Below are 21546 nucleotides of genomic sequence, written 5' to 3'. Positions count from 1 at the left end.
TCAACGGTTTCTGATGGAGTCCGAAATCCCCCTTCACCAAGACTCTCCCAACATCCTTGGCCCACAACATCACTCATTACACATTCATTCATTCACTCAGTCCAAACTATCTCCTGGCTCCACTGGAGATGAAAAGACAAACTGACTGTGGCCCACGCAGTATGTCTGTGGGCCCCAGATATTAAATGGAGAAAATCCAAAATAGCAAATACTTTAGTCACTTCACAGAGTACTGAAAACGTGAAGAAGGGTTTTATGCAGAAGACATCTGAACCATGACCCTTTTAGGCAAGGACGGCGGAAAGAGCATCATGAGTAGAAGGAACGACATGGAAGGCAGAGGTGTGAGACGGATGCCACATTCAGTGTGGCGACGCTCAAGATGAGGTTGCCTCAAGCGTGAGATGGGCTTCTGTATTTTACCCTACAGGAGCCACGAGAGGTTTTCAGCAGGAAAACAGCACAAATTTGTTCTTAAGAAGCTGAAGCCGACAATCTGCAGTGGGGACGACAGATTGGAGCACAGAGAGCTGGTGACAGGAAACGTGCTGGGCTGCAGCCACAGCCCCAAAGGGGAAAATGGGGTCCTAGGTGAGAGCAGAGGCAGGAGAGAAGCTATGAGGTGGTTGGTGTCAGAGAAGAAATCTACAGACCTGAGTGACTGGCAGCAGACATCTAACCTGGGAGATAAGCTGGATGCTGGCACTGATACCCAGAAAGAATTGCAAGGAGTGGAGCAGGTTTGCGGGGGAGATGATGACCTGAGTTTTTAGACATGGTGCACTGGAAAATCTTAGGTGAAGATGCTAAGGCAAGTTGGAAATATGGATCCAGGACTGTGGAGAAATACAGACTGAAACATGATCAGCATTTATATGAAGCTGAAGCCACAGGAACAGATTAGGATGTGGATTAGCCAGTAGGAATAGGAAAGGACCACAATAACAGCAGGCAGAGTAAGAGAAGACCAAGAACAGGCCCAGGAACCCGGATTTAAGTGATGCTTATCTGTGCGACTCAGTATATACTTAACTATATGTTGCCTTTTATCATTACCAGAGGCCCGGTGCACAAATTCATGCACCAGGGGGGTCCCTCGGTCTGGCCTGCAGAATCAGGCTGAAAGTGGCTCTTCGATATCCCCCAAGGGGCCCTGGATTGTGAGAGGGTGCAGGCCAGGCCAAGGGACCACATTAGTGCACGATTGGGGCCAAGGAGGTTGGCCAGCCAGGGAGGGACCATGGGAGGACTCCAGGGTGTGTTTGGCCCATCTCACTCTTCCCGATCAGCCAGACCCCAGCAGCAAGCTAACCTACTGGTTGGGTTGTCTGCCCCCTGGTGGTCAGTGCACATCACAGCAAGTGGTTGAGCAGCCTTAGCATATTATTAGCATATTACAGTTTGACTGGTTGAGTGGCTGACTGGGCGACCAGATACTTATTAGACTTTTATTATATAGGGTTATTTTATATTTAAAATTTTTAATTTATTGATTTGAGAAAGAGAGAGAAACATCAATTTGTTGTTCTACTTATTTATGCATTCATTGGTTGATTCTTATATGTGTCCTGACTGGGGATTGAACCTGCAACCTCGGTGCATCAGGATCATACTCCAACCAACTGAGCCTGCACTGTGAGAGCATACAGTCTCCCCAGATAGGTTAAAAAGATATAATAGAGCTTACACCCATTGCTTAAGGAGCACCAAAACAGTAACAAGTAGGTAAAAGACACACAGAATCCAAATAGAAGAAACTGACATGGAGTACAAGGAAATGAGGGTTGCATTTTAAAAGGGTCCTAAGTATTGGCCTAAAGGATTTTAACATCATCCACTGGATAAGAAAACAACCAAAGTTTTTGAGAACTGAAGTCATCAAACAAAACAGTATTTTTAAAAGGTTTATGTAGGGTGGAAGAAAAACAGGTTTCGAAGCACAGGAACCCATTAGAAATGAATTGTGGGAATTGAGCCACTGGTCGTGGTCGGCAAACTTCGGCTCATGAGCCACATGAGGCTCTTTGGCCCCTTGAGTGTGGTTCTTCCATAAAATACCACGGCCTGGGCGAGTCTATTTTGAAGAAGTGGCATTAGAAAAAGTTTAAGTTTAAAAAATTTGGCTCTCAAAAGAAATTTCAATCGCTGTACTGTTGATATCTGGCTCTGCTGACTAATGAGTTTGCTGACCACTGTGAGGGGAACACAAGAGCCAAAGGGGATGTAATCCACCTAGCTGATGAATGGAACAATATGCATGGGTCCCCTGATTTCTTTTTAAAAGAGACTTGCCCAAAGAGAGAGAAGCAAGGATTGCATGAAAGGGGAGTAAGAAGTGGGCAGGAGGAATGGGAAAAGGAGGCAAGGGTATCTATTTACCTGTAGAAGTAGTGAGAGACCTGGTATACGTGAGATATCAATAATAGGAAGAGGGGGCATCTGAAATGTTACATTTTGAAAAATATTAATACGGTGGTTATTTGCGGTTTCACTTTCCGAGGTTTCAGTTACCCAGGGATCAACAGCAGTCTGAAAACATTACATGAAAAAAGCCAGAAATAAGTGAGTTGTAAGTTTTAATCTGCATGGCGGACTGCGCACCACGGTGAAATCTGGTGCTGTCCCGCCCCGCCCCCCCCACACCCCTTTGTCCAGCGTCTCCACCCACCAGTCACTAAGGAGCCTCGGCTCTCAGATCGACTGTCACGGCTTCGCAGTGCTTGTGTTCAGGTCACTCTTATTTCACTTGATGATGGCCTCGAAGAGCAAGAGTAGTTGAAACTTTATCAGAGGTGTGTGCATGTGCAGGGAAAACACTGTACAGGGTTTGATAAGATCTGCGGATTCAATCACCCACGGGGAGTCTGGAAGTGTATCGCCTGCAGTGGGGGCACTACTGTACACACACACACACACACACACACATATCTGTAAGATCAACAACATGCGTGGGACAGAATCTACTCCTCATGCTACGTGGGTTTTAGCGATCAGAACAGCAATCATGACGGCGATTCGGCGGATGATGAAGAACTGCCTGAAAAGCCTTCCAGAGCTGAAAGGTATTTGGCCCCTGTCACCGTAGCCGCGCTCTGGGACTGGGGATATAGGTGGATTTACTAAAGAAAAGGCAGCATTGTGTGTCTGCTGCCTCCGCCATCTGGTCTTCCCTCCAGTTAGCGGAATGACACAAACGCTCTGGGCAAGATATTGATTCACATTTTTCAAGCGCTGACTCCTGGTTTGGATTCAGAGCTGAGGTCAGAATTCCTGTGTCCTTTCCCAACCAAACCGATTTTAAGACAGGCAAGCAATCACAGAATGCTCTTCCGTGCAATAAATATGAAAATACTTAACCTCCCCAGGGTATTACGAAGCATAAATCACGTCTTTAAAGGCCCCATGACAAGCTGAAATGAAAAGCATTCCAAGCAGAACACAATGAGAGCACTACCACAGCCACTCGCCGAATTGTGTGTGGGTAGTTGTGCTATTAACTTAATGAGTTTTACGGTTTTGACAGTATTCATTCATAGCTAAATATTAGGTTGCTAAAATGCTCTGTGACTGCTCATCTGCCTAAATATACTACAGACTCCAACATTGATCAGCTTGCTCAAATGGCTAGTTTTGTTTCTTTGCTTTCTTCTCCCTCTCCCTCCCTCCCTCTCTCTCTCTCTCTCTCTCTCTCTCTCTCTCTCTCTCTCTCTCTTTCTCTCTCTTTCTTCATACTTCTTAAAGGAACCATTAACAAGAGGATTCACTCATCAGGGCTGAAGATGACTTGCAGCTGGAAGGTCCGACTACAGCCATGGACCTGTTCGAGGACTGCTGATAACAGTGTTCAGGGAAGGGATGTGGGAGCAACGTACCCAAGTGGTGAGTAAGAAGGGCAGGGATTACCTTTAACTGCTTCCTAAGTGAACAAATAAAGTCCTGAGTGTGACAATCACAGCCTTTTCAGTACACGCAAGGGCTGAGTCGAGTAATATGAAGCACAAATTAAACTATAAAAATCAAAGCTAAACACTTACTCCATGAGTTTATTCATGAGTTTGTTGAATGTTAAGCCTCAATAGTTTGCTACTCCCCTTACAAAAGTAAACTAGCTGTTGTATTATTTAAGAGATTAACCCACCCGGCCTGTGTGGCTCAATGGTTAAGCATTGATCCACAAACCAGGAGCTCCTGGTTCAGTTCCCAGTCAGGGCACATGCTCGGAGTTGCGGGCTTGATCCCCAATAGGGGGCGTGCAGCAGGCAGCTGCTTGATTATTCTCTCTCATCGCTGATGTTTCTAGCTCTCCCTCTCTCTGAAATCAATAAAAACATTAAAAGAGAGAGAGAGATTAATCCAATAATACCAAACCTGCTAGACTAGGCCTTGTATCTATGAGCAATTCAGCTGCCCTCCCACTCACATATTCTCTCTCCCCTTTTTCATGCCAACCAAAGAAACCGAGCTGGGAGAGAACACAAGCACCACTGTCCACTTGGGAAAGTCCATCCACTTGTCTGATGTCGGAATCTGCTCATGCTCCCAGAGTCACTGCAGCCCCTGCAGGGACTGGCTGATTGTATTTCATTAGCAAGGGCTTCCTGGTAAAAACCAGAGCCCCGGAGTAACACGGAACACGCCTCTTTCCACCTTAAAAATGTGATAATCTCTCCTTTACAACACATCTCTTCCAGCTTCCTCTCTTCCCTCAAATGCCCAGGCTCTCGCCACTCCGAGGGGAACGCTAGGTCCGATAGCGTTGGCACTGTCCGGGGGCTTGTCGGGGCGCAGAGTCGCCGGCCCCGACCTCCTGACTCGGAGTCTGCAGGGTATATAACAGGAGGCCCAGGTATTATAATCCACCTGCACAGGAAAGTCTGGGACCCGCTGCATTCGGCCAGGGGTTGGGAAACATTTTCTGTAATGGGCCAGGTGGTAAACATTTTAGGCTTTGCTGGCCATATGTCTTTGTCACAACTACTCAGCTCTCTGTTACAGTGCAAAAGCAGCCGCAGGTACGCTGTACCCCAGCAAGCATAATGCACTAAAAAAACCTTCAGGCCCTAACAGGTTGGCTCAGTGGATAGAGCACCGGCCTGTGGACTGAAAAGATCCCAGGTTCGATTCTGGTCAAGGGCATGTACCTTGGCTGCGGATACATCCCCAGTAGGAGGTGTGCAGGAGACAGCTGATCGATGCTTCTCTCTCATCAATGTTTCTAACTCTCTATCCTTCTCCCTTCCTTTCTGTAAAACATCAATAAAAAAATTTTTTTTTTTTTAAAGAAAACTTTAGGGACACTGGAGTTTGAATTTTGTATAACTTTCATGTCATGAAATAGTATTCTGCTTTTGAGTTTACCAACCCCTTAAAGAGATAAAAATCTAAATTCTCCCTTGTGTGCTGTACAGAAACAGGCAGTGGGCTGTAGAGGACTGAGCCCGCTCTGTACCCTGGTCCTTCAATGTGAACATGACCATATTGCTGGTTCTACCCTGGCCTGGTTCCCAGCTATAGGAAATGTATGCCAGCTCCTCAAGGTGGCACGCGTAGCCGAATCAAACACTACTGGTGATGTTTAACAATATAAAGTAGAGCAAGATCACAATTTCTTTTTCTTTTCACACAGTATTTCTTTTAATGTAGACTGATGCTTACCACCATCCTTATTTCAGCAAAGAAGTATACAACATAGCTGGAGGGTAATATTTGTGAGTATTAAAAGGATTTTATCCTTTTGGAAAATAGATTTTTAACTTCAATATCTTCTCATACTATAATAATTGATGGTTACTAACAATACCATACTTTCCTTTGTATGAATTTTGTCATTTTTATCAAGAAAGCACCAGCAATATCACTTCCTGCTGGGCGAAGGGGAGGTCTGGCGCTGGAACACACAAGCATTTAAAAAATTCTCACCAATGCCTCCCTGCGTACAAGAGAAGTAAAGGGGCGCATAGAAAGGGTATTCTGGAAGTCCCTCTCCCTGGGGGACTTTTCAAGCCTGGTAGGGATGGATAAGAGGAAGATAGAGGTTCAGTCTGGTGATGGATAAGCTAACCTGTGTCCAGAGCCCCGGAAAAATCTCACTAGAAAAGGGACAGGGAGAAGGGGACTCAGAAAGCAAGGAGCTGAGAATTACATTCGCAATCCAATGGCTCCCACCCTGAGCTATTCCTTTATGTCTTAGATGGAAACACTGGATGAGATGACTTTAAAGCAAGCATGTCAAACTCAAAGGCTGACATGGGCCAAGTAAACAAGGTATAAGTGTATGTGGGCTGCAAAAAAAACAAAAGCTTCAAATTTCAAAGAAATGTAGGTTTATTTCGATAGCGACATGCTGAGTACAAAGGGCTGAAATAAATGAGTCATCATTAACATAAAATAATACAACATTTTAATAAAAATTAATATTTTTTTTACCAGACACTGAATAATTGAACAAAGTAATAGGCATAAGCAAATAAGCCTATTTTTCTTGTTCTCTGAAAGCGAAATAGTTCTGTTGTGCACACCAAACAAGTCAGTCCAGACTGATGACGTGGCCATCGGCTGCTAAAATATTTGCTGCCAATATTAGTGGAGAGAAATGATGCACATGCACGTAAGGTGCAGAAGAGAAATGAGTGCAACACAATTAAAGTAATCAGTCAGTGAATGCTATAGTTTGTTATTGATAACCAGAGGCCTGGTGAAAGAATTCACGCATGGGTGGGGTCCCTTGGCCTGACTGGTGAATGTGCCGAAGAGGGCTGTCTCGCCCAGTCCCGATCGGGCCGGCCAGCCAGGGGGAAGGACTGTGGGAGGTTGGCCAGTCGAGGGAGGTTGGCTGTGGGAGTGCACTGACCACCAGGGGTCAGCTCCTGCATTGAGCGTCTGCCTCCTGGTGGTCAGTGCATGTCATAGTGACCAGCTGACTGGTTGTTTGGCTGACCAGACATAAAGTCACTTAGGCTTTTATATATATATATTAGAGGCAAGATGCGTGAAGATTCATGCAAGAATGGGCCTTCCTTCCCCTGGCTGCCAGCACTGCCTTTGCTCTGCCTTTCTGCCTTTCCACGCTGCCCAGAGGCCCAGAGCTGCTGGGGCAGTGAGGAACACCTACATCCCACCCCACCCCTCCCTGCCCCAAGCTGCTTAGCACCCGTGTATACAAATTAACCCGACATCTTTGTTGGGTTAATTTGCATATTCACTCCTAATTGGCTGGTGGGTATTGCGAAGGTATGGTCAATTTGCATGTTTCTCTTTTATTGGTGTGGATAAGTTTATGTATAACAGGATATTGTAAAAATTAAGTTACAAATTTTTTATTAAAACATTTCTTACATATCATTACATTGACTGCGCTGCAAAAATCTTCATTGTGGGCCATATGCAGCCGGTGGGCCACGAGCTTAACATGCTTGCTTTAAAGGCATTTTCTAACTCACGATGTGGAGATTTATCATTAATACCATTATTTATCTAATAATATGGCTCAGAGGCTGGGAGCCATCTCTTATACATCCCCTGCCTTAGACCTCCCTGCAGATCCATCACCAAAGTTTGCAGATTCCTCTTTTTTCTCTCTCAAATGTATCCCGCTTTCCATTCTTATTGTCACCATCCTAGTTATGCTTCACCCCAGATTACTGCAGTTGTCTCCAGTCATCCGCAGTACTTCATACCTCTGCCTAATCAATCCACAGGCATCACTTTTCCTTTTGTACTATCACCGCCACTTCTGAACAGTCTTCAGTACTTTCCCAACCTTTACAACATGAGCTGCACACCCGAGTGCACTTCGGTCTTCCCAGAGCTGTCTCCATGCCTCCTTTGCATCACTGTGACTGGCCTCCTCTCGGTCTCCAGTGCCAGAGGCTGGTTTCACTCCTGTGCCTTAGCCCTTCTCTCCTGCTTCCCTCCCTCCATGCTGGGCTCAACATTCTCACCTCAGGCCAAATGGGAGGCATAAAGATATAGTCAAATAATTAACAATCCTGACTATAGAAAAGAAAATGCTGACATGGACACATTAGAAAACGATAGATTCAAATGAGAAGGACCTTAGAGATTTGTTCTCCTCGCTTACCTCAAATCTCTCTGGCCCCGCTGCCCACCACCCTGCCAATGAACAGCAGTGTCCTGGGAACTCTGCCCGAGCCCCTCAGCTCTTCCTGGGTTCAGCAGCACCGCTTCAATCACCATCACACACACTGACTCTCAGGTCTCAAACTCAGGTTCACAGTTCTCGATTGAGCTCCAAACCATAAAGAAGCCTCAAACTCAATGTAAGAGGATATCAGGAACTTCTGAACAAAATCTGTCTGTCCTTACCAACATTATCTCATGATTAAACTTTGAGTCACCTCTTAAGTGGCTCTCAGTCTTTAATCCTGACCCACTCCTATCCATTGTCCATACTGTCACTAAGTCATCCTTCCTTTATGTAAATTTAATTGGTCAGCGGGGAGCTCCGGGATAAGTGGGTATCATGGTGGTGGAGGCAGGTGCCGTCTGTAAGTGGAACAGGTGAGCAGCTGTGGTGGTGTATCAGCAGCTTAGAATGTTAGGAACACATGAGACATCCTTTTGGGACTCACCAAAATAGTCAAAAAGGGGAGTCAGTGAGAATTCAAAATTAATGTTAATACAGCATCAGTGGGTATAAATTCATTTATACTCAGAAGCTGGTGAAATTGGGAGTTGCTCTGGCTACAGATTGGTAACTATTTGGGTAATTCCATAGATGGAAGACCCAAGGGGGCTACAGAGATGTGCTTAGATGCTTGAGAAGATCCTAGTAAATCATAGTTAATGCTGAAGAAGATAATCATAACATGTCCTCCTTGCACATAAACTTCAAAGGCGGCCTTGGGGGCGAGAGGATCATATCAACAGGGCAAAACCACTATTCTTATGAGTCTGGAATATTCATGTTTGGAGCTGAGTAGTTTAATCAACTATTAAAAGTAGCTGTAGGGTCTTCAACTATTTCCCCTTTGCCAAAACGGAACTAAGAATTGAGTCACTCATCCGTCAAACATCTACTGTCAGTAGAGAGCACAGAGGCAGCTCACATACAGTCTCTATCCTAAAGGAGCCTGGAATCCAGCAACATGGTACAGTCTGCTACAGTTCATGCAGAGTGTGATACTGGAAGGTGCCAATAAGCTCGTCTAACATAGATGCTTACTAAAACAGAAATCACTTTAGTGGCTCAAGAAGAACGGCCCAGCTGAGCAGCCATTTGAGGTAAAAGTGATTTCCACTTTCTCTTTTCAGAGTTCCCTTTATTCTACTTCATATATATATATATATATATATATATATATATATATATATATTTTATTTTTTTTTTTTTTTTTCAGAGAGGAAGGGAGAAGGGGAGATAGAAACATCAATGATGAGAGAGAATCATTGATTGGCTGCCTCTTGCACGCCCCCCCACTTGGGACCGAGTCCGCAACCCAGGCATGTGCCCTTGGCCAGAATTAAACCCGGGACCCTTCAGTCTGCAGGCTGACATTCTATCCACTGAGCCAAGCCGGCTAGGGCTATTCTCCTTCTTCTACTTTACTTCTGATAGCTCCTCCCTGGGTCTGGAGACCCCTAATCTCTATGGAGAAATGAGCACTCCACCTACCTTGAACAAGGAGCAAGTAATCCCACTGTTCCTTTATGCTTCTATACTAAATGACAATAGAAACCATCTACCAGAGGGTAACCTGATCACAGACAAGAAGGAACAATAATTTGTGTCATGAAATCTCCACCAAATAATATAAACTTTTCTTTCTGACCCTTTTCCAGTTTTCCACTTTGCCTTCCCCATCCATGAAGAGCTTCCTCACCGCTGTTCTTCGTTCACCCACACCCACTGAAAACACACCGTAGCGCCGTATCAGAGTTCCAGTTCAATACAAAGAGCTCTTTCTGGACCTTCTGCTTCCATCCACAGGTCCTCCCTCCACTCCTCACTCACATAACCGCTCATACACTCTTCTCTTAGTTATGTCTTCCGCTCTGCCAACGCCAAGTCCCTCCACTAGGCCATGGTTTCCAGCCTACCCAGGCACTCCTCTGCCCTGGTGAACTTCAAGACCTCTTCAAAGTTCACCAGTAGTAAGACGACATCGTGTGTTCCGATTAGCACTGATTCAATGGAATTGTTTCCAAACCAGCTGGAGACCAATCTGTGTTAGACGGTAATGTGTTTGTTGGTGCAAATGAGCTGGACCTCTCAGCCATAGATCTACCTTAGCCAGTAGTAATAATAAACCTAAATTAAGCTTTAGAGCATATTTCACATCGGTATCAAAATGTTGTCTTTACTCGAGAAATCAACTAAAATTCTAAACTTCGGGGTCTTTTTTGTATTGCAGTGAGAAATCTCCAGAGATGGTATAAGCATGAGCACATAATCTTTATCAAAGAAAAACAAGGTATTTATCGTGTGTGTGTGTGTGTGTGTGAGTGTGTGTGTGTACATACATCTATTTTTTCTCTCTTCTTTCTTTTAGGGCTACTTCCTGACCTCTCGGAACAATTTCCTTAGGACACTGGCTAGGGGTATTTGCGTGGATTTTTCAATAGCTGGTTGTGTCAAGAGAGACGGTCTTTTTGTCTTTACCCCGCAAAAGAATGGAAACAGACTCTTTCTTTCAAAAGTTGGCAGAGCTATGTGGCAGAGGGGTCCAGCTCATTTGTACAGGCAAACATGCTGCCGTCTACCCCAGATTGATCACCAGCTGGGAAGCAATAGGCTCACAATAACATTGGCTCTCCGCGGCTTCGCTGACCATCAGCGACAGATTGATGTGCAGCTCACTGAGCGAGGGAGCTGGCCGGGGAGGAGCGCTGGGGGGGAGCCGAGCAGGTTGCAAGTGTATTGCTCACGGACTCCTTGCCTAGAAAAACAAAAGCTTCCCACCTTTCTGACCTGAGTTTGGAGAACTATGAGGGGCCGAGTTTGCTTTGCGACTTGGAAGGCTGCACACAGCTTTTCAGAGCAACATAAAAAATGAATACCTATTGGCACTTCCCAATGAAACGCCAAAATCCACAAAGAGAAATGACCGAGGAGCTTTTTTTTTTTTTTTTTTTCCTTTTCCCACTGCGAGTGAGAAAGAAGAGACATGATATTTCATGTCACTGCCAGAGAGTTTGTTTTGTGGAAACAAATGAAGAAGTACAGCTTGTTGCACCGTTCACAGAAGACAGTCCCACGTCCGGAAAAGAACGGCGTTTCTCCGGGTTTCATTTGGGACAAGAACAGTGAAACCCCCACAACGAACACCAATAAGCCATCCAATAGGCCAGGCATGTTTGTTGCTTAAGAAAACTGGCACCGCTGAAACTGGTTTGGCTCAGTGGATAGAGTGTCAGCCTGTGGACTGAAGGGTCCTGGGTTCGATTCCGGTCAAGGGCATGTACCTTGGTTGCGGGCACATCCCCAGTGGGGATTGATGACTCCCTCCTAGATGTTCCTAACTATCTCTCCCTTCCTCTCTGTAAAAAATCAATAAAATATATATTTTTTTAAAAAGAAAATTGGCACCAAAGTGACAAATTTGGAAAGCAGATCAACCTGCTGATGTGTTTTATCCTGTGTAAGTTTGAGTAACGACATTTTTCACAATTGTGCACTTTTTAAAAACTATTAGCATGCTTCTAATCCACTGCTTTTTAAACCATTTTTGAAACTTTAGGTCCATTAATGTTTCAGTCGTGGTTTTCTGCACTGGTTTTCCGTCATCTTCTAATAACGGACACATTAACCAAAGACATTCAGCACAAGAGAATGGGGTAATTACACAGCGGCCAGGGACTCTCGTCTTCGCCACTGTATCGCTAACGCTGAGAATGCCTGGCACATAGCAGATCCTCACTAAATATTTGCTGACTGCCCGCTCACTGGAAGCCGGCTTAGCAACGCCATTTCTCATTCTTCTGGCCTAACAGAAGGTTTAATGGCAAAACTTCACGAGCAGTTTTCCCACATCTTCCACAATACGTCTTAATGAAGAAACACAAGCATGATTGCACCACGTTTGCTGTTACCACTCGGTCCACGGTTAGCACTGCTCCATGAAAGCTGAACGTAAAAAAGACATCTAACGCGTGGGACTGATTTCTGCAAAGCTAGGGAGAGGGAGGACGCAAACTACTGTTTGCCTTTTCACGGGAGCACCACACAGGCTCCTCTCCACAAAGATGGGAGAGCATAAATATGTAGTAGTTAATGACGGGGCGAAGCAACGGCTTTCTGGCAGTAGTACAAAGCCAGGAAATCCAGCAGTTTCCAGAGAGCTGCATATGCTTTCTAGTGAAAAGGTTTGCGATAGCACTTCCTAATGAAATGCCAAAATCCACACCGAGAATGAGTGAGTAGCGGGGGTTTTTTTTGTGTGGGTTTTTTTTCTGTTTTCCCACTGAGAGTGAGAGAGAAGATACATGATGTTTCATGTCTCAGCCAAAATAGTTTGTTTTGTAACAATATATGGAGAGAGACAGCTTATTACACCACCTGTGCTATGCTATGTGTTAGTATGTTAATAGGTAATTAATCTTGATTTGATAGGATTTAAGATTTTTATTTTTTGGCGCATATGCTCAAGCGATTATGTTATAAATCTCAAACATTTCAGCAAATGTCATCCTGATTGTTCCCTACTGCACAGAACACTACCAGGGAAATATTCAAGGTCAGGAACTTGGATTCTTTACCCACTGTATTCAGGAAAACCAATTTATTGTTCTGTCTTAGGAAAGAGGGGTGATTTCTTGGGGGCCTATATCATATTGGCAGGCAGTCTAGAAAAGTTAGAATTACTTTCAGGCAATGCAGGTTTGTTAAGTACATTAACCTGTCCCAGTGAATTTAACACAAACCCTGTAGCTATTGCTCTGATAAAATTTGAAGTTCAACATTTTATACTACTTCTTAAGGATTAATTGTGTGCTTAATATGTTTGAATGGTGCACAAGAAGTGGCATAAATTGTGAGTATGTTTTTACAAAGGGGTAAGATCTTAGGACGGTTTTGAGGTGCTTTAAAAGCAACTTTAACATTGAATGCTCCTGGTTTACCAAATTAATTTTTCTTATCAATTTATTGGAATAAACATATTCAATTATGTTTGTCATTGAACCAAATTACTACACATCATTATTTAGATTAAACAATATTTAAGCACTAAGATATTAAAAAAAAAAAAAAAAAACCTAGTTAACGAGCCTACTCACTGATATTTCTTTGTGACCCAGATACAGTAGTTGGGGTGCTTTGACAGTCACCACTGCACGTGTCAAAGGGGTGAAACCTGCGTCACCCACCGACACAACATCCCAGCCAGTGTCCCTTTCTTGTTTTTGTGTCAGACTCAAAACTAGGGTCTCTTTCCTGGCCATTTAGTGCCACGTTTTCCCTAGTTTTGTGCTTTTGCTAGTGGTTATGATTGTTTAGAATGACCCACACGAGTACGGGCTGCCATGTGCCTTACAGGACAAATGCGTGTATTAGTGAAACTATGTGCAGGTTGTTGAGCATGAGCTCAATGTTAATGATCAGCAAAACTTAGGAAATGATGTGTCTTTAAACAGAAACACACTTAAAACAAGGCTACATATTGGTCAGCTGTGAAAACACTGTGGCCGAAGGCTTGGGGAACCTGACTAACCCTGAATTCCCCTGGGAGCAGGGACTCAGTATTCACGAATTCAGCACTCACGGTGACTTTATAGGTCATAAGTACTGCAAATAATGAGAATCAACTCCAATTACTCTTTTAAGTAACCTTCATACAAAATTTTCACTATTCAGAGAGAAATTATGCTTTTGAGGAGTATGGGTAAGCTATCTACACTATAAAATATACTAAAGGAACCAATTTTTAAGAAGATATTAAAAATGGCTAAATTTGCCGAAACCAAAACCAGTTTGGCTCAGTGGTAGTGTCGGTCTGCGGACTGAAAGGTCCCAGGTTTGATTCCAGTCAGGGGCATGCATGTTGGTTGCGGGCACATCCCCGGTAGGGGGTGTGCAAGAGGCAGCTGGTTGGTGTTTCTCTCTCATCGACATTTCTAGCTCTCTATCTCTCTCCCTTCCTCTCTGTAAAAAATCAATAATATATATATTTTTTTAAAATGGCTAAAAAATTTTTAATGACAATACCAAGAGTTGACAAGAATGGGGTGCAACTGAAAGTGTCCTACACTGCTGGTGGGAATGCAAACGGTACAGACAAACTTTGGACAACAGTTTGTCAGTTTCTTAGAAAACTAAACCGATGCTTACCATATAAACCAGCAATCCTACTCCTACAGATTTACCCAGGAGAAATAAAAACATCTGCTCACACAAAAATTTAAACATAAATGTTTGGAGCAGCTTTATTCAACATTGTCAAGAGCTGGGAACTTCAACTGGTGAGTGAATACACGAATTGCTGTGCTGAGATCCAAGGGAACATTCTTTAGCAATAAAAGAAATGAACTACTGATACACACAACACTCTGACTGAGTCTCAGGTGCATTTCTTCTTGGTGAAAGTGGTCAGATACAACAGCTACATCCTGCCTGATCCCATTTTATCCCGTTTTGGGAAAGGCAAAACTGCAAGGACAGGAAACAGATCAGTGATGCCCAGAGGCTGGGATGGAGGGAGGAGGAGACTGCAAAGGGGAATGAGAACTCTGGGGGGTGATGGACCTGTTCCGTATCATGATGACCCATAGAGCTTGTCTATGTTTATTAAAACTCAGAACTGCGCCGAAACTGGTTTGGCTCAGTGGTAGAGCGTTGGTCTGCAGACTGAAAGGTCCCAGGTTCGATTCCGGTCAAGGGCATGTACATTGGTTGCGGGCACATCCCCAGTAGGGGGTGTGCAAGAGGCGGCTGGTCGATGTTTCTCTCTCATCGACATTTCTATCTCTCTATCTCTCTCCCTTCCTCTCTGTAAAAAATCAATGAAATATATTTTTAAAAAATAATAAAATAAAATAAAATAAATAAAACTCAGAACTGCTAACAAAAGTAAAAAATTTACTAAGTGTAAATTTTATCTAAATAAACCTAACACACACACACACACACACACACACACACGTCACAAAGGACAGTACTACTGTAAAGATGGACGTTGCTTCAAATTCTCCACTAATTTTTACCAATGTTCAAAGGCACAGTTTTATCTAGCTAGCATATAAATTGATTTTTTTTTAATCTGATTGATTTTTCCATTCCAGCAAAGACCAGCATGAGGACCTGGCCAGGTAAGACCCCTTCTCTGCGCTTGTGCAGCAGCGTGTCACATGACCTGGTTTTAGTCCCCGGAGGCCTTCTCCTAGTTAATTCTTGGTGCACATACATGCTCTACCCACCAACAGAGGAAGTCCGTGACTTCCAGAAACAAGCCTCTCTGTGGCCTTCCTCTCCGTGAGGCACTGCCTCCTCCTGCCCTCCGACAGCAGAGCCGACATTTGCAGAGCACAGACCATACCAGGCCCCACGCTCAACGCCGGGAATACAAAATGGAATCAGCCCGCCTGCCTTCTGCCACTTCCTCGCTTCACCTCCAAGTGATGGAGCCTACATGGACTTTATCCCTCAAAACTTCTGGCATGGGTCGTATCTGAGAATCCTCTCCTTCGTTTACACTTCTTCCTTCTAGCATTTACCGTATTTTTCGGACCATAAGACGCTCCGGACCATAAGACGCACCAGTTTTTAGAGAAGGGAAATGAAGAAAAAAAGATTCTGAAACAAATAGTGTCCTAAAATATTTTATGTGCATTAAAACCCAACATCACATTCATAAACACATGTAATCAACCCTGTAAGGTAAACAGCAGCATTTAGAACCATTTTAGAGCCGGGCAAGCACACAGAGACCACACAGAGCCGGGCAAGTAAAAAAACTTTTTTTTAAAGTATATGTGTAGGCTATATTTGGACCATAAGACGCAGGGACTTTTTCCCCCCACTTCTGGGGGGAAAAAAGTGCGTCTTATGGTCTGAAAAATACGGTATCTTCTGGATTATTCATGTCTCCCAGATCTCATCCTCACCATAATCCCATTCACTTATTAAAGTCTGATTCACAGAGAAGTCCGAGCTGGTTCTGCTAAATCCATCTCCGTGCAGAGAAAAAACAGGGTCGCACAAGTCAATGTCATCTCATTTCATCTCATCTCTTCCTCTCACACGTTGTTACTAAGTGTGCTATCTACGGAAACAGACAATCGCAGTTTGAGAACTTACACCAGGCATCATTTCAATGTTTAAAGTCATCATCCAAAGTAAGCACTAGTTCCCTTTGGGTGTGATGATTTTCCATAATTTTTCTAAATGAAATGGTGCCTCTGACATAGATATGGCCCTTGATAGAGTTCACGGTTTCTAATGACCCATAGAACTTAAAATATTGTATACTTTGTGGCAGGCAAAAGTAACTAGAATCCCTATTCCAAGCGTTATAATTTAGCTCCCACTATACATATGTCCAAATTATTTGTGTAATTTTATAAATAATCCCTTCTCTAAGTTTTCCTTTTAAGGAAAAATGAGCATTTATGAGAGAATGAAAAAATACTCAAGGTGCTGGTTTCCATCATAAGAAACAAATGTGCAATTTAAATATGCACATATATATATACACGTATACACTCGCACACATTTGCACATAGTCCCTACATTCTTAGAAAACTGAACAGAAGTTTCACTGCTTAGGAAATCGAGTTTCATAGTTTGCTTCTTTTTTTCTTTTTTGGTTTAATCCAAGTTGTATCCGATATACGCTTTCCTCTAAATCCAATTAAGTTCTCTTGATTTATACTTAGAATGTAGAGGCATTTACTGTAATCTTTCTTAATATAAGGTACATGACTTCTACTGTGGGGTCAAATAATAATGAGAAACTATAAGGTATGTCCCAAGCACAATTTCACCATCATTATGATGGGGCTGTTATGAGACTCAAATTCTAGCTACTCAGCAGTAACTATAACGTAATCTGATTTCTCCTTTGATGCTTTATACTAAGTATCTTAACTTATGTTCACTCCAGACATTCCCAGGACCTGAATGCTTCTCGGTAGAGCCTTTGTCTTGCCTAGAAATACCTGAAACGATTAGCTCTGTTTTCCCTCCTTCCAAACACAAGGGTGCTTGTGAGGAAGAAAGCCAATGCTGGAGAGAGGTGGGATAAGAGGGAAAGAAATTCTCTTCAATCTTAGTGGAATTTAGCAAATTAAAAAAAAAAAAATCTCTGTTCAACTAGAAGCTTATTATAAATGTGTCCCTATTTCTAAACACTGGTTCTTAGTTACACAGTTATGATGCTTCCCAGGAGAGGGAATCAGTGCTGTAGAGCGAGGCACTGTCACTCTGAGAGGCTCCGATGAGAGTGAGGAAGTAGCCAGCTCTGGGGGCCGGCGCTCAGCCTGATGAAGGGCACGCAGAGAATAAGCAGCAGGCAGATGGCCACACTGGCCATGACTTCTGGCTCTGGATGGCAGCAACAGAGCAATGAGGGCTCCTGCACATACACGAGGACCTGGAGGACCAGCCCTGTAAGGTCAGTCATGAAGATCATTCCCCACGAGCGAACTTCCACGCCCCTTCAGCTGTCCGTGGCTTCACTGCTCCCGTCCACCTGGGACTCTCAGACAGCCAAGTGTCTCAGTAGGCCGGGCTGGACCGCCATCCTCTTTAAGACCAACTTGCCTAGAAATTGGTGTGGGGATCCCAAAGATTAACTTCCCGGGCCCTGAAACTCACCGATTCTGGTTCATAGTGTAGGTTCATCCAACCCACTGTAAAAGTCCAGGAAAACCAAATACGGCAACTATAAATCAACTTAGCTGCCATAGCTCCAGTAAAAACACATACTCCATGAAGAAAATACTACTGTTATGAACACTGACTATACCCTCGTGGTCCAGGGTGCAGAATATACCTGCTCAGATCTGAATTAGTAGGCGTTAAGCACAGACAGAGCCTTCCAACAGCGCTTTATAGCTCCTGTGCTTCACCTTTCTTGAGAAATACCGTAATTCTCTGCTCACAACACTGCCTCTGCCACTGAGTGTAAATTACTTGGAGGGGGAAGAAAGCTAGGCGAACACATTCCGATTTCTCAGTGCAACAGGGATGCTGAATTACTGTTTGGTGAGTTAAGTAAAATATGCCACGAGTCTCTGGCTCTCCCGTCCGGGTTTACTGTTACGACTCTGAACCCGCCTCAAAAGCCTCTGTCCCAGGCTCAGGGACGACAGGGAAGCTCGGGTTGAAGCTGACGAAGAGGGAAGGAAGGGCAGGCTGTGAGATGTGGCTCTAACACGGTTTTCAAACACAACGATGTCAACGAGGCAAAGGAGGAGTCTGAATGAAATAATTTCATAAAATTAAATTGGAAATTTCTATATTCCTACATATGTTTTCCAAGTAATTTAAAATATGTACAACTAAACAATAAATCGAATAGCGTAAGCAGACCACTGATTATTTCAACTACAGACTTAAAAGTATATACACATTTCCCCCACGTTGAGAAATTGGTGGGGGGATGGGGTCTTCTCTTCGGAAAACGAGGAATTCTCTTTAGGAGTGTGGGAGATACTAGAGGAAGCGCAGCAAGGGAGATATTTTGGCAAAAAAGAGTACAAGTGACAAAATTACAGTGTGACAAGTAATTAAAGCAACAGTTGAGTAAAAAGTGGTCAGATTTTGACTACGGTTTCGGGAAGGGAAGCACGGGGAAGAGAGAACCCAAATATGGATGGGATACAGAAACTCAGAAACGTAGGCAATGTGCTTCGCAGATGGCACATTTCATTACCAACAAAGTGGGCAACTAGGCACACACAGCTTTCCAACCAGGACTCTCTGAAAATTATTTATAAAACTTTATAACTTACACACGGGGAGAGAAAGTCTGCAACCAATAAGTTGAATTAAGGTTCTGACCATTTCTCATATGAGAAACCACACTGAACTCCTCTGTGGCGTACAGCTCATCCCCCATCTGGATTTAGGCATATGATTTACTGTCCCCAGCACACACCCTACCCCCACTACGCTAACGACACGACTGTGCTTCTTCACACAGAAGCCAGATCCCCGGAGGCACCATCGTGACCAACAACGTTAAGTCTATGAAGCATGCAACCAGGAAGGAGGCCCTTGCAAGATGGGCAGAGAGAGGCTGGGTGCCAGGACAAGAGAAGGCCTGACTTCCCCTGGACATGAACTTCGTCTCCTCTGGAAAAAGACTTTGCTGGGGAAGGGGAGGGGAGGAGTTATTGGCTGAGCAAGTGCACAGGTGGGTGAGGGAGTCAGGATGGTCTGTGGAGAAGAAATTACAAAAACTAATTTGAAACCCAGAGGTGGCAGGGAAAAGGTCTGGAAACCAAAGGAAATAGCATTTGATCTTTGGCCTCTGGGATCTTAAACTGGGCTGATCCTGCAGCTGAGTTCACCGGGGCCATTGAGCAGCTGTCCGATGATAACCGCTTTCAGGGTTGTCAGCAACATTTGGTCAGAGGCCGTCCTGGGGCTGCTCCCTCGCTGGAGACGGAAGGGGGTCTCTGCTTCCCTTCGCCTCTACCTCAGCTTGAGCGACCCTAAATTAGGAAATCATCTGGATCTGGACAGATAATCACTTCTTGGCTTGTTCACAGGCTCTGCTGAAATGTTATTTTGGAAGGAGAAATTTGAATGCCCGGAGGTCACAATAGGAAATGAATCTGGCAATTTGAAAGTGCACCTGCTTAAGTTCCAGGCCATCTCAGTATTCAATAATTTATCCATCCTCCCAAACATCTTTTGTGTCTTTTTTTCTTTTTTAAGAGTGTTAAGTTATTACACCTAGTATCAGCAAACAGCCTGCTTCTTTAGGTGTGGATTCTGGGGCTTTTCTCCAACACTTTCTCACAATTCAATAAATAACTCATTTGGAGTCTACCTTCTACACAGCACCCTGCTAAGCATATATGTATCCATCAGGACAGCTTAGGCTGCAAGCAGCAGAAAATCATTCTCAAACTAAACAAACATCACAGAAACGTGTCACATGGGTTGAAAAATGCAGGGGTAGCTCCAGGGTCAACTGATTCAGAAGCTGAGCAAAGTCATTAAGTGCTACCCAGCTTCTTTTCATCTCTGCATTAGTTTCCTGTTGCTGCTGTAACAAATTACCACAGGCTCAGTGACTTACAACAACACACAGGCATTATCTTACAGCTCTGGAGATTTGAAGTCTGACGTGGGTCTCAATGGGTTAAAAATCGGTGTGCCACAGGGACTGTGCTCACGTCTGTAGGCTCGAGGGAAGAGCCTGTGTCCTTGCCTTTGCCAGGGCCCAGAAGCTGCCTGCATTCCTTGGCCCATGGCCCCTTCTAGCTTCAAAGCTAGCAATGACTGGTTGAGTCTTTCTTACACTGCATCCCTCTGACACTGGTTCTCCTGCCTCCCTCTTCCACTTTTAATAAGGTGACCAGACGTCCCGCTTTTGGCGGGACAGTCCCACTTTTTAACAATTTGTCCCACGTCCCGTGGTGTTTTAAAAAAGTTCCAGTTTTTGGAAAGAATCTTTGGGGAAAATTGGGACTTTTTTAAAACACCCAGGACGCGGGACAAATTGTTAAAAATCGGGACTGTCCCACCAAAAGCGGGACGTCTGGTCACCTTAACTTTTAAGGACCCAATCCACATTGAGCCCATCAGGATAACCCAAAATTATCTCTCCATCTCAAGGCCCATACCCTTAATCATGTCTGCGAAGTCCCTTCTGCAGGATAAAGTAATGCTGTCACAGCTCAGGGACGAGAACATGAGTCATTGGGGTTATTTGGTCTACCACAATCTCTACCCCTCCGGAGCCAGTGAGCCCTGGTTCCTCCCAAGAGTCATAAAATGGTAGTTAGAGCGATTCCACGTCATAGCCAGACAAACCTTCCAGAAGAAGAAAAGGGTGCGCCATCTCTTTCTTGCTTTTCTTTCTTGGAAGGAAAAGGAAACCACTGCCATAGGCCCTAGAACAGCTCCTCCTTCCTGTTTGACTGAGATGAGTCACATACCAATCATAAAGCCAAGTTTTGACAAGGGGAATAGGTTCACTGTAGTTGGCCTACACTAACAATTTGGGATGGCTGTGGACTTTTAAGTCAGCCACCATATTCACTCTAATGTAGCAAATGCCAAGAAGGGAATATAATTACTATTTGTAGAACACTTACAATTAAAAGTCCACTACTGTGCTAGATGTTTTACATGTCATCTTGCTTAAGCTCACGTCAACTCTGTGAAGTAGGTATTAAATTCAGAAAGCTGAGGCTCAGTCTAAATTTTACTATTTGTTCTAGTTATAGATAAGTCTGTATTTACCATTTCATATGCAGATGCAGATGCAGATGCAGAGATGCTGGTTATTAAGGACAGGAGAGTTGAGTTGAGATCCATTGTTCTCTACCAAAAGAAGGCTCTTTGATACTATGACAGTGCTGTCCAAAGTAGGCATGGCTCTGGGCAGCCCACCTATGGCAGGAAACAGACGA

The 21546-nt window shown here is 44.0% G+C and overlaps 1 protein-coding gene across 5 annotated transcripts in view; it reads right to left on the bottom strand.

Moving 5' to 3' along the window:
• Positions 1 to 21546, bottom strand: part of STX8 (syntaxin 8) — a 218425-nt gene that overhangs the window by 131240 nt on the left and 65639 nt on the right. The window contains exon 7 of one of the 5 annotated variants that reach the window (XM_036452226.2): positions 14357 to 14605. The exons of the other annotated variants lie outside the window; for them this stretch is intronic. Within the exon in view, the coding sequence (XP_036308119.1) occupies positions 14559 to 14605 (47 nt within the window). The 3' untranslated portion in view covers positions 14357 to 14558. Of the gene's footprint in view, positions 1 to 14356; positions 14606 to 21546 lie in introns of those variants that run through there. 5 annotated transcript variants of the gene reach the window in all.

The sequence above is a fragment of the Pipistrellus kuhlii genome, unplaced genomic scaffold, assembly GCF_014108245.1.
Source record: "Pipistrellus kuhlii isolate mPipKuh1 unplaced genomic scaffold, mPipKuh1.p scaffold_m20_p_23, whole genome shotgun sequence".
NCBI lineage: Eukaryota > Metazoa > Chordata > Mammalia > Chiroptera > Vespertilionidae > Pipistrellus > Pipistrellus kuhlii.
Note: the sequence above shows the minus strand (reverse complement) of the source record. Positions and strands in the feature narration are given on the sequence as shown.